This window comes from Carettochelys insculpta, chromosome 2, assembly GCF_033958435.1.
Source record: "Carettochelys insculpta isolate YL-2023 chromosome 2, ASM3395843v1, whole genome shotgun sequence".
Classification (NCBI taxonomy): Eukaryota; Metazoa; Chordata; order Testudines; family Carettochelyidae; genus Carettochelys; species Carettochelys insculpta.
In genome coordinates, this window is record NC_134138.1 from 167,003,659 (window position 1) to 167,017,261 (window position 13,603).

General features: G+C 39.8%; 1 protein-coding gene across 1 annotated transcript in view; it reads left to right on the forward strand.

Annotated features, from left to right (window-relative positions):
* Nucleotides 1–13,603, forward strand: part of GALNT1 (polypeptide N-acetylgalactosaminyltransferase 1) — a 142,637-nt gene that overhangs the window by 36,719 nt on the left and 92,315 nt on the right. Inside the window, exon 3 of the mRNA XM_074988007.1 lies at nucleotides 11,599–11,827. Within this exon, the coding sequence (XP_074844108.1) occupies nucleotides 11,689–11,827 (139 nt within the window). The 5' untranslated portion in view covers nucleotides 11,599–11,688. The remainder of the gene's footprint in view (nucleotides 1–11,598; nucleotides 11,828–13,603) is intronic.

Here is a 13,603-nt window from a genome sequence, read left to right on the forward strand (position 1 = left end):
CACAGAAAAACAGCAGCTTTCAAAAGACTAAATTCCAAATATCTATTTGGAAGGATTCTTTGAGACTAATTAGTTCCCCTTCTACAGGACAAAGAGAGTGTTCCTCTGTCCAAAAAAATATATTGATCCTCAATAGCAATTTCTCAGATACCCAGTAACTTCCAAAAGATTGAATTAGAGGGAATGGGTGCTGTGAAGTTGATTATAAAATGTACAATTTGAATCGCTCTCAATTTGAAAAAAAGTGTTGGTCTGAATTTTTTTCCTTCTGATATTATAATTAGTACACAAAGGTACAAAGAGTAAAAGATGATACACAAGTGCTTGATCTTAAGGTTTGTTTGCTTTCTGAATTTGGCCATTTGTGTGTATGTCAGTTCCCTGTTTTTTATTTAGGGTTATTAACAATTCTCTCATACACTAACAATTTGCTGTTATTCCTCAGGCCTTGCTACTCTCCCTTGCTAAAACAATTGGACCAAGTTTTGCTTGTGTGAGACAAACTTTTGAGTTATGCAGAGCTCTTCTTCTGGTCTGGGAAAGGAACTCTCAGTTCCAAAACAAAATGTGAGGTGGAACAGATTATGTATCATATCTTAAGCAGATATTGTAAGAGGCCGTTCAATGTGGAGTGTTTCATTAACACCTCTGAAGAGATTATTGTAATGAACCATAAATCTGGTGTCTGTTCAGTCCATGATTTTTGATGTCTAGCAGAATAATTTAAGTTCCTGGGCTTGTCTTTTGAAAGTGTTGTACAGGTTTCCATTGAGACTGAAGATCAAGTATTGAGAGATCACATTCTAACTTATAACTCTTCACAGTATATCATAAACATGCTAAACAGTTTTTCACCTTGCATTTTGCTGTGATGCTAGGGCTCTTCCACACTTAAACATTAAAACAAAAAAGCAGTGAAGTAGCACTTTTACGACTAATAAAATAATTTATTAGGTGAGCTTTTGTGGGACAGACGCACTTCTTCAGACCATAGCCATACCGTAACAGACTCAATATCTAAGGCACGGAGAACCAAAAATAGTAATCAAGGTTGACAAATGAGAAAAAAAAATTATCAAGGTGAGCAAATCAGAGAGTAGAGGGGTTGGGAAGTCAAGAATTAGATTAAGCCAAGTATGCAAAAGAGCCCCCATACTGTCCCAGAAAATTTGCATCCCGGTTCAAATATGAAAGAGTTCAGCAGCCTCTCTTTCCAAAGTAGTGTGAAAATTCTTCTTCTTAAGTCGTTAACAGAATGGCCCACTCCATTAAAATATAAGCTGACTGGTTTGTGGATCAGGAGTGTTTTTATATCTGTTTTTTGTCCATTAACTCTTTGTCTAAGAGAGTTTGAAGTCTGTCCAATATACAAAGCACCTGGGAATTGTTGGCACATGATGGCATATATGATGTTAGTTGAGGAACATGGGAATGTGTCCATGATTCGGTGACTAACCTGGTTAGATCCAGTGATGGTATCTCCAGAATAGATATGTGGACAAAGCTGGCAGCGGGCTTTGTTGCAAGGAAAAGTCACAGGACTGGTGTTCCTGTCGTATAGACTGTGGCTGTTTGGTGAGAATCCTCATAAGGTTGGGAGGTTGTCTGTAGGAGAGAACAGGCCTGTCACCTAGAGCCTTCTGGCATGTGGCATCCTGATTAAGGATAGGTTGTAGGTCTTTAATAATGCATTGCAGTGGTTTGAGTTGGGGGCTGTAAGTAATGACCAATGGTGTTCTGTTCTTGGCTTTTTTGGGGCTATCTTGGAGTAGCTGGTCTCTGGGTATTCATCTGGCCCTGTCGATTTGTTTTCTTTGTTTCTCCTGGTGGGTAATTCAGGTTTATGAATACTTGGTAAAGATCTTGTAGATTTTGGTCTCTGTCAGTAGGATCAGAGCAAATGCAATTGTACCTGAGGGCTTGACTGTAAACAATGAATCTAGTTATGTATGCAGGATGGAAGCTAGAAGCGCATAGCTTCCATGCTGCACACATAACTGAATCCATTGTTTACAATCAAGCCCCTAGGTACAATCGCATTTGCTCTGATCCTGCTGACAGAGACCAAAAACTACAAGATACTTAAACATTAAAGCACTGCCATCCTCATACACCCTCAGGGTCAGCATGTCAGGGCTTTCATGTCAAAACTCTTCCGTTAGTGACTCACTTAATGAGCAAACCTCACAGGATTTTTGGGCACTAGAAGGCTCTTTAGTTCAGGACAAGGAGCGTTGCTGCAGAGTGAATGAGGAAGCCAAAACAATCCCCCATTGCACTCCACAGGAGGAAGAGAGAAATAGAAGAAAACAGCTTAACCATGAAAGTTTTTATTTTCCGGTAATAACCATACCATGGGAGCCAAACAAACAAAACAGTTAAAATATTAAATTGAACAGCTCTGATGGCAAAAGTTAAGGTTAGCAAACCATAGCTGGTTAAAAAAGTCAGGATCAGAAAGCAACACAGAGAGCTCAGCACTCTGTGAAGCTTGAATTGATTGAGGTGTTCAGGTGGTGATGGTACCTGGGGTTCCAGAGCAGCGTTTCATCTAATTTTTACCATCCATATGCAGGATAAATTTTATGTGCACCAAGGCATGTACAGATGTGTTCCACCAGTAGGGGTTTTGTGGGTGGCAGGGGGGAGGGTTCAAGAGAGAACACTAGATTTGTTTATAAGTAAACTGATGATTTAACTGAGCATTCCTAAATTGCTTTATTCAGGCTGGATAATAAGAACTTCTCATTCCTGGCTATGGGTAGTGTTTTTAGAGGGTACTCACAATGCACTGAGGCAGCTTCAGTGTTTTGGATATTGATAGATGAATTATCAGTAGAATTAATCTGGTAATTACAGATCTGGGTGTGTGCAAGTATGGCTTCATTAACATCTGTAGCAGAGATTTACCATTGGGCAGTGCTTATTTGCTTTCTTGGTCCCAGAATTCAGTGTGGTTGTGGCCTTGGACTTTCCGTTCTCCATTCTGTATGCTAATGGAGATACCTTTCTGTCCAATCTTTCATACAAATGAAGCTAGTGGAGTTTCTGGAGGGATTTAGGTGTTTCTTCACCTGTTTTATCATTGCTTTTTTGTAAGTCTTCTGATCACCTTGGGTGTGAGCAGAACCTGTGGTATTGGGTGGGGAGTCTTTCATGAGTCAGTCATGTTGGGTACTATGCCCCGTTTCCCCAAGAACATGGAGGTGGTGGGTAACAGTTACAGTGAAGCTAAACATCTTGTTAGGTTGTGATGTAATACCTGACACTTTTTTTGTGCCATATTGCCTTCAAAGCTCATTTTATTTTAAGACATTCTCATACTGCTTCCCTTTTAGACATGGACTTCGTTACCTTCCTCACGTTTAGCATGTGTGAAAGTATCATTCCTCAATTCTAGCAGCTCAACTTCATTTTTTTAATGGATCGAATTTAATTCAATTTTTTTTTCCTAAGTTTGTTGGATGATCTAGGTGCCAGCCCTTCCTCCTTACTTTGCATGTCTCTAGGTCCCTTTTCTGGACTTTAACTGTTGAGGGCTTATGGGAGTGGGAAAACTAATTTTTTTTTCCTCTCAATAGTTCTCTCTTAATACTTCTCATAGAAGATGTTCAGTGATTTTTTCTTTTCTTTTCTTTTCTTTTCAGCAGTTTTTCCTCTACAGTTTTTAATACCTTATTCTCTAATGGTCTTTTTTGAATTGAGTGACTTCCCATATTTGCATTTCCCCAGATTTGGTACCCTAAGAATATATCTCTCCGTAGCCTTCATTTTGTTAAGTGTAACCAAGCTCCTGAAGCCTATTTTCATAAGGCAAGTTTTCCATTCCTTGGATTATCTTAGTAGCCGTTGTCTGCACCTGTTCTGGTTCAAATTAATCTTCTTTTTTTTTTTTTTTAAAACACATGAGATCAGATTTGGTTACAGTGTTCCAGATGAGGTCTCCCTGGTGCCATATGTAATGATAGTAACACTTCCTTATGCCCACTGGAAATACTGGGACCTATGCCTGAGAGTTACCCTTTGACACTTCAGGCAGCCACCTGGCAGAGTTGAACATTAGGGAGCAGTGCCACATGTTTAAAATTCGTTGTCCCCACACCCAGAAAGAGCAGGATGTTCACCTGCAGGGTCTCCTGTTGGAGTCTGCCCTGTGCTCACTTTTCCAGCCAAGTTGCATTGAGTGCCTGTGCCCCTGAGCACAGTGTGCTGCTATCATCCAGCTCTTTCTTGCACCGTTTGCCATTGCTGATGTTGAAGGCAGCCAAGAAGCACTCCCTGGCACTGAGCAGAAATGCCCAGGAGCCATTTCAGCCCCCCACCCCGGCACAGAGAAAGCAGAGATCTCCACCTGCTCCAGTGGTGACACTGATGTTGCAGGATCTGGTTAGGTCTCTCCAAAGGGCCAGGCACACTGTTAAGTTGCCTGGGGTGACATCCAGATCCCTGTGGAGTATAGAAACCTGTTTATGATCGTTAAAGGTGGTGTGATATTTTGTAAGTTAAAAATTTACTTTGTGAAGATTATTAATGCAGTCCAAAATAAAGTTGGTCCACAATTAAACAGGACAGCTTTATATGTGTCCTAGAAGGAGCACGACTGTTGCTTTTGTACTCAATTATATAGCCGCGAGAAGATGGAGTATAACTTTTAGCTTGCTGTTGTACATTTGCCACAGGAAGAAGTAGTAGCTGAAATGAAATAGTTCAGTGTAAGCAGTTACTTAAAGTTGACCTTATCTGTAATGTCAAATGGATCATGTCAAAATTTGATTTTTTTTAACCATCATTTGTAGCATGCTTGAAGTTATACATTTTTTCCTTTCAAATTCATTCTAAATTAATTTGAGTCTTTATGGAAGTATCAGGATTGCAGTTTAAAGATAGGCATTTGCTGTTGGACCTTTTTGATGAAGTCCTTGTACAAGATGGTTTTTAGTGGAAGCTTAACGTTCCTTTGGTTGTTTATTGCTTTCAGAAGTTAAGCGTAGTCCAGTGCTAAGGACAAGGAGGGTTTCCTGCTCTTCTCCATATGTCTGCAAATCTTTCCTCACTTTGTAGCAGTAATGCAAAGAGCCTTCTGAGCTTATTGAGTGTGATTTTCTGAGGCAATATCTAGATTCACAAGGGTCCTCAATTTGTTCTTCATCCACTGCTGAGCAAGGCTATATATTCCAAGCACTAGATCTTTAAGCAGATGTAGAAGTGGTCGAGAGAGAGTAGCCAAATGTGCTAGCAGGGACAATAACGACAACATGTGGTTTCTGTTGTTATGCCATTGTCCCTTCTAACCAGCTTGATCACTTAATGAGAGAAACCCTGGCTGAATCCTAAAGGGCAGCCCTGATGTGAATCCATTTCTTGAAACCTTATTTGATTTAGCCCCTTTTGTGGTTGAGAAACTAAAAGCCCCAGCTTCATGCAGTAACAGCAGGATTCTGAGGTTTTTCATGCTTGGTTTGATAGCTAAAGGCCTTGGTCTAGGACCAGACTGTGACATCTGAGTTACCATAGGAATATACAGTAAAAGCTTTATATCTGACATGATGCAGGGGAGAGTGGGGGGGTGTTGCTCGTCTGTCAGAATTTCCAATTGACTGAGAGGGAGGGTATTTGCAGGCTTGTAGCAGAGGTTTGGGGTATGGGAGGGATTGCACAGTGCTGGATCCAGGTGGTGCTAAACTCAGGTTGCTCCCTGCATGGGGGCAACATGTCCTTGCTGCTTTAGCCGGAGGCATGGCCTAGCAGTTCTGCAAGGTGCCTCTCCCTGCAGATGTCATCCTTGCAGCTCTGTTTGGGTGTGGTCATGCTACTAGGTGGAAGAACAATCATGGGAGCGCCATGTATTGTGCCCATCCCATCCTTAGTGGTGGCTTTATAACAGCCATTGTCCAGGGGTTGTGGCCAATGAGAGCTGTGGAAGCGGCACCTGCCAGTGGAGGCAGTGGGTGAAGTGCCAAATAATACAGCTTTTAAGCCCAGTGAGCAGCCATAAAATGAGAGGGAAGGACCTCCTTTTTTGGGTCGGTAACTCATTTGAAAGATAGAAACCAAAGTAGGAATAAATGTCACTGGGTGGAGGTTAGGGATGTTAAATCCTGCTTAACTAGTTAACACGTTAAATGCTGGATTTAAGCAGTTAACTGATTAAAACATCTGAAGGGGAGTGGGGAGACCACTCCAGCCCAGTGTGAATAGGGGCTGCTCTCGTCAGGCTGGAGTGACCTCACTTGTGGCATGCTGTGGACTGGGACTGCACAGGCCCAGCTGGAGTGTCCCTGCCTGTGGCACTTTTGTAGGTGGGTACGTCGTGGGAGCAGGGGCTCTCTAGCTGAGCTTGTGCAGTCCCAGTCTCACATTAACTGTTAACATCTCTACTTCTTACAAGTCTGGGTCACAAAATGGCAAACAAAATTTAGTTATGAGTAATGCAGGGTATTGAATGTTAAAACATATTACCCCAGCTCCACCTAAAAACTGGGGTCTAAGTTTGCTGTTAACACTCAAGAAAGATCTTGGCGTCATTGTGGAAAATTATCTGAAAAATATCTGCTCCAGGGTATGGTGCAGTCTTTTTGCAAAGAAAGAAGAAACCCAAAATCCTGACAGTTTGGAACTCTTAGGACAATGTTAGAGAATAGGATGGAAAATATCATAATCTCATTGTATAAAGCTATGATACAGACACATCTTGAATATTCTGTATAGCTTTGGTAGATACGTTGAAAAAAGAAAGTGCTGAGAAGAGCAACAAAGGTTGTTGAGGGTAAGAAACATCTTCCATATATAGAAAGATGAATAAAGATGAGGGTTATTCAGTTTTAGAAAAGAAATTACTAAGGGGGTGATATGGAGAGGTCCATAAAATCATGGATGGTGTGGAGAAAGAAAGAGAATGAATAAGGAAGTGTTTATTCCTTTGCATAATACAAGTACCAGGGTCATCCAATGAAACTAATCTGTAGCAGATATAAAAGAAACATCAGATAGTGCTTTCGCGTGGTACAGTGTCAACCTATAGAATTTGTTGCTGGGGATGTTCTGAAGTCAAAAAAAAATGTGGGTTAAAAATTAGGTAAATTAATGGAGAATAGGTATGCTATGGGTATTAGCCAAGATAACAGTGCAGTCTCATCCTCTGAGTGTCCCAAAACATCTGACTGACAGAAGGTGTGAATGGACAGCAGCTGATAACTTGCCCTGATGTTTCTCTTCATTCTCTGTGAAGTTTCTGGAACTGGCTACTGTTGGATGTTAGGATACTGAGCTAGATGGACCGTTGATGTGATCCAACATGGCCACTCCTGTGTTCTTACCAGATGTGAAATTCATGATGATGCAGTTTATGGATGGGATCGGAGGAATAATTAGAGGTTAGGGGTTCTAGCATGATGGTAGTTGTCTTCAGTAATGACAACAAACATAAAGCTAATACCTCTGCAATCATAAGGGCTCAAAATGTAATTCAAAATGCAAGTTTAAAGAACTGTGAAGACTGCTTTGGATGTGCAGAAGTCAGGAAAGCTGTGAGTGAGACAGTGTGTGTGTCACGTAGACTTACTCATAACCCTAAAAGCTTAACAGTTAAAGTAAATGGAGGCTTAGTATTTGAGCTGTCTATATTCATGGTTTTTTCCCTTTCTAACTTTGGTTGTAATTGCTAATTCACCTCCTTAAAAAGATGCTTCAGGAAGAAGTTACATACGTAGCAACAATGCCTATGGTGAAGATACTTTCAGAACAGGAAGCACAGGAAGTTGCTCAGAAAGGAAATTGCATGTGGTTGAGTTTCCTAGTAAAATCTGAACCTTTATTAATTTGATGATAGACTGTAGCAGTTAACAAAACTGCCAAGAACTTTGGTTATCCAACATGAACCCTGTAGCATATAGCTGGAAGCAGTTGATATCTGTAGAATTTATTCTTCATTTAAAATAAGTGGAGCATGAGAGTTCAAATGGCTAATTTCTAAAACTAATTTGTTGAAAAGTGGTTAAATGTTTACCAGTAATTAAATTGGTCAAACTGGATTCACTGAGTTCATGGCAAAGTTATAAGGTAGAAGGACTCTTATTTTAAATGGCTGTGGTTAGTTGCGATTTCTTTAGCTTTGGATGTCTACCAGATTACTCCTATAGCTGAATCCGTCATGACACTTGGTAACTTTATCGTAATCAATATTTTCTTTGGTACACTTAGCAAAGGATGTGTGGGTTTTGTGTTTTGTTTCTATTTGGTATAACCGAGTTAACATAGTACCTACAGGTGTATTATGTGTTTTTGGGGGACTATTTTAGAAATGCACTGTAATAGTGTAGCACGTAGGTGTCCATTATTTTAAGTACTGTACAAACAGGAGGAAAAAAAAGATGTTCTCTACATCTGAAAGTTTATAATAAAAATGGAAGGTGAGAGAACTGCCCAATGAACAGGAAATTCTAGCCCATTAGAGAGTATTGTTAGGCATGGTAAGTAGGGATCTCAAGTTCAGCAGTGGCTTAGTTGTGGTAACATTTTTTGTGAAGACATGTCTTTCTAGGTAGAAGGGAGTCTGAAGTTAGTGTGTCCTGGAAACCTTTTTCCTTGGCATATTTGCAACTTTTTAGGTTGATCTTTCTCAAACTTTCAACAGCAAGCTAGTTATCTGTAAGCATTCTCTTGCTTTTATTTCTGCTCTTTATTGTGAGGTTTTAATACAAATATTCACTCTTGGCATGAAAAGCTTGTCATAGTTGGAACTTTTTTTTTAGTTGTGGTATCCTAATTGCATAACAAACTAAGTCTAAATTAGTTTATTTTTTAAATTGAATGCAAGATATCAAATGTGTTTGGCACTATTTTACTTGATGCTCTGTACTATGCTGATGTAGATGTATGTCTGGGATCGTGGAGAAAATTTGTTTGTGAGTGATGGGGACTATTGTAGTGTAAGAACATTGCTCTATAGAGTGCTGAGACACCCAGCTTTCACTGAAGGCAACATATAAAATTTGCTATTGTATTATAGGAGAGAATCTGAAAGTGAGTAGGAATAAGGGGTTTAGAACTCAGGACTTCAGGAAAGTTTGAAAGAATTGTAAACTTTTAGTGTAGAGAAGAAAAGGCTAATGGGGGGGGAGAAGTCATCATGTATGTAAAAGGTTGTCAGAGAGATTGTGAATCAATCATTTTCTACGTCCACTGAGAGTAGGAAAAGAAATAATGGGCTTAATTTACATTAAGGGAGACTCATGTTGGATATTGAGTAGCACTTTCAAACTGTAAGTGTATTAAAGCCCAGGAAATGCTTGTCTGAGAAGGTTGTAGAATCTCCATTTTTTTTAAGAACAGGTTAGATAAACCTCAGTCAGGGATGGTCTAGTCTAGGTATGTGTAATCCTGTGTCAGTTTGGGCTGGATTAGATGACCTCCAGAGGTCCTTTCCAGTTCTGCATATTTGTGGTTCTAAATATCAAACAGAACATGAAAATCTTACCTTTTTACATCTGTGTGGTATTTAATGTTGAGGAGTTATATATAGAGTAGTCTCAGAGAGGTAGCCATCATGTGTCCTGTATCTTCACAAAACCAAGAAAACAGTCCTGTAGCACCTTAGGGACGAACATTATTATTTATTATGTGATGAGCTTTTGTGGGAAAGACCCACTTCAGATCTGGCGTATTACTGATAGAAAACTGAGGAATCCACTAAATGGTGGGGAAGGATGGAGGGGGAGACAGAAAAACCTCTGCGAAGTGTCAGTTAAGTGGCATGTCTGCCATCATGCAAATATAAAAGGTGGGGAAATTTGTCCTTGTAATGCATAAGATACTTGAGATCTTTGCTAAGTCCTTGGTGATAGGTATCAAACTTGAAAATGAATTTCAAAGTCAGATGTCTGCCTTTGTAATCTGGTGTTAAAATCTCTGTTGTAATACACAAGCCATAAAGTCGTTATTAATAGTGTGTCCTGCCAAGTTCAATTGCTCACTTTTTCTGGTTTGTGTGTTCAGATTCCTAATATCTGATTTGTATCCATTCATCTTTTGCTGAAGCAGTTGTCCAGTTTGTCCAAGGTACATGACAGATTGGGATTGCTGATACATGGTAGCATATATATAATATATCACATGAGTGGAAGTGTCGATTAGCTGATTCCTCAGTTTGTTTCTTTCTTCTCTGAAATATTCCAGATCTGAAGAAGTGGGTCTTTCTCAGAAAAGCTCATCACCTAGTATGTGGTCAGGCTTCAACAGGACTTATTTCTTTGTTTTATATATATAAAGTAGTGAACAATAGTCACTGTTTAAACTTTGAAAATAAAATCCAAAAGTGTTATAGGAATTTAACCACTGAAAGTGTTGCCAAAACAGCAAAATAGAGCACAGTTACTTGTATCTCAGTCATATTGCAAATTGAATAAAACCGTTGCTTGCCGACCAATAGCACTCTTAGAAATAGGTACTGGCATTTTCAAAACTTTACAAATAAAGATAGTAGCAAAAGTTGTCTTCATTTTCTACTGTTTTATCATCAAGCCAACTCTAGTATTTTCTGTGTACTGTTAATTGTCTTTCTGGTCAAATGTATTTCAGTCCAAGAAAAGTCAGAAAAGACTTTATGATCAGATCTTTCATTATTCTGGTGAACCAAAATTTCCAACGGGTGAACAATATATTAAATCCAAGATCAAAGAGTGGCTTTTAATTTTAATATAGTTGCATATTCTCTTCTGCATTGAGTAGACAACTTGCCATTTTGGCCACTGGCATTGGTGTTCCGGAGGCATGAATGTTAGCACATTACCAGACTTAGTAACCTTAATTGTCTCTGCTGTCTTCATCTGTAAAACCCATAGAGGAGAGGTTCTCAAACTGTGGTCCATGGACCACCAGATGTCCATAAGCTCCATTCAGGTGTTCTGCAGATAGTTCTTATAAGATGCACAGCTGGTTGGCCACACACAAGAGAATGAAGGGCTGCCCATCTAATTAGTGGCTCGCAGGTGTGGTTTCGCTAATTTAGATTCCTGGATACTCCTACATAAGGTGAAGTGGTGGCCTTGGGGTGGAATAGGAGGTAGGTGGGAGGGAGCAGTGGCGTGAAGTGAGAGAACTAGGCAGTGGGGCTAGAAGGGGGTTGGGGGGAATTTGAGATGTGCAGGGCTTCAGTGAGCAGAGAAAAGCAGCTTTCCCCATCTCCAGCAAGGGCTGTGGTAGCCAAGGTGAGAAAGCCCTCCTTTCCACCCTTAGTGCTATAGCACCTGTGGTGGGGGAGAGACCCCCTATTAATAATGATATAAATTGTGTGGTTTAATTGTAGAAGAAAAAGGTTTATTTTTCAAGTTTCTTTATACAGTGCTGTTATCCAAAGTGGTTTACTTTAGTTAGCTGCTAATACCAACATTTGGAAAGATTAAATGGTCTGCCTAGACTCTCAAACTTACAAGTGATCTACCAAAAAAAAAAAAAGTTGGAGTCACACTGGCCTAGTTTTTGCATGTGGACTGTTGTGATAACAAATCTGAAATGCAAAGCTATGCAAAAACATTCCTCTTTAGGTGTTAATTTTTAATCTTGGAATTTTTTTTAACTTCTGCTTTTTGTTTTTCTTTTCAGATACAGAACGTGCTCTCAAACTGGATTAAAGCAATCTTGTTGACATTTTTATTTATACTTCAAAACTTTTGTTTTTTGACTTAAAGTGCCATGAGAAAATTTGCATATTGTAAGGTGGTCCTTGCGACCTCACTGGTTTGGGTTCTTTTGGATATGTTTCTGTTGCTTTACTTCAGTGAATGCAACAAATGTGATGAGAAAAAAGAACGAGGCCTGCCTGCTGGTGATGGTGAGTGCATTGTTCATAAATTATAACTTGGTTTAAACAAACAGCAGTGAACACTTGCTCAATTATAATTCCCAACAGTATGAGTATGGCTTCATTTTGTACATAACACAGAATTTTTCAATTTAAAAAAAAATCATCTCTGGAGGTTGCATAAGCTCTCTAATATCTGAGGCATTCTGAAAACATTTGATTTAAGGTAACGTTAATAATCAATTGCCATGCAGTGGATAGTATAGGAATGGAAAAGAGAATAATCCATACCTTCCCTACAATTTAGTAATACAGACGTTTGACTAAGAACTTTATTTAGCTCATTAATATATTGACTGGTACTGAATGAGAGAGTGCCAAATTATCAGGGGGTCGGTATTGTCCGGTAGTATTACCAGCACTTCTCTTCTTACTGGGCTCTTAGATATTTAAGGGTAAAGTAGAGCTAAATAACTGAGGAGAACACAGCACTGGTGGCTGTAAACAAACATCATGGGAAACTTGGCCACGCCCGTGTAAGTAGATATACAGCAAACTAAAATCATGCCAGACCACAGATGGTGTCAGAATAGAGAGGTTCAATGTAGTACCGGCACATACCGCCAGGAAAAAAAGCCCAAGAAAAAACATTCATCTCTAACTGTAGCGTTTTTGGTAGAACTTCATGAATTCAGTATATTTTTTTTTCCTTTAAACGTTTTAATATGATCTGTAGTAAAAGCGGTGTTATCAAGTACTCTGTTAACCAGCAGTCAGTTCCTGCTTCCTGGTTGGGGCCAGATGCTGCAGATCAGCTCTCTCTCTTTACCCCCTCCCCCCAGCTCCCCAGGAATGCCGGATAATCTATCGTCTACTGTAGTAAGTTTATATCTTTAACATACTTTGTATTAAATTCAGATTTTATGTTAAACATCTCTTTTTTTAAAAGTTTAGATTTCTTGATTTTGTTCAATATAATGTAAATAGAACAGTCTAATAAAAACCTTTGTTCCTTATCCATCTGGCCAAAGTAACCATTCAGGCTGAAATTTTTGCCAAAGATGATCGCGTTATCAAAATAGCATTTGGGGATTTTTTTTGCATATATTTAACTTCTTACATTCATTTAATGGAAATGTTCTTGTTCCTCCATGCTTTAGTGAGAGGACTTGAAATATTATGGGGTGCGGAGAGGAGAGGTGAAGAGGTTTCTTTAGATGTTACTATAAATTCTACATTTTCTGTACCATTGAAAATTGTCATTGATTCAAGTTTTGTCAGCAAAATACTATGAAGATTCCTGCTTTTTCTGAGGCAGAGGCCAGGCAGCTCTGTGTGTTACCTATGTCTGCAGGTGTTACCTCCACAGTTCCTACTTGCTGTAGTCCAAGCTCTTAAATGAAGGAATGGCCATGGGGCTCCATGTGCTGCCCCCACTGTGAGCACTCGCTTTGCTGGGTCATCACCTGCAGGCAGAGGCAATGCACAGAGCTGTCTGTCCCTTCCCTACTGAGGTGTCACAGGGACATGTTGTAGCTCCCAGGAAACTGCCTGAGATGAGCACAACCGAGATCAAGCACCTCAAAACTCCTCCTGCCCCCAATCTCCTGCACTAAGTCCTCTCCTGCGCTCAGACTCACATAGCCCATACCTGCATCTCTTCCCAAACTGTTGGAGATGTGCTGAATAGCGCAACTTTTACTGTATGTAGTACCACAAGTGTGCAGAGGTTGGGGAGGAACAAAACTGTGATGGGAAACAGGAACAGGCAGAAAAAGAAGACTCAAAGGCTATGTCTAGATTAAC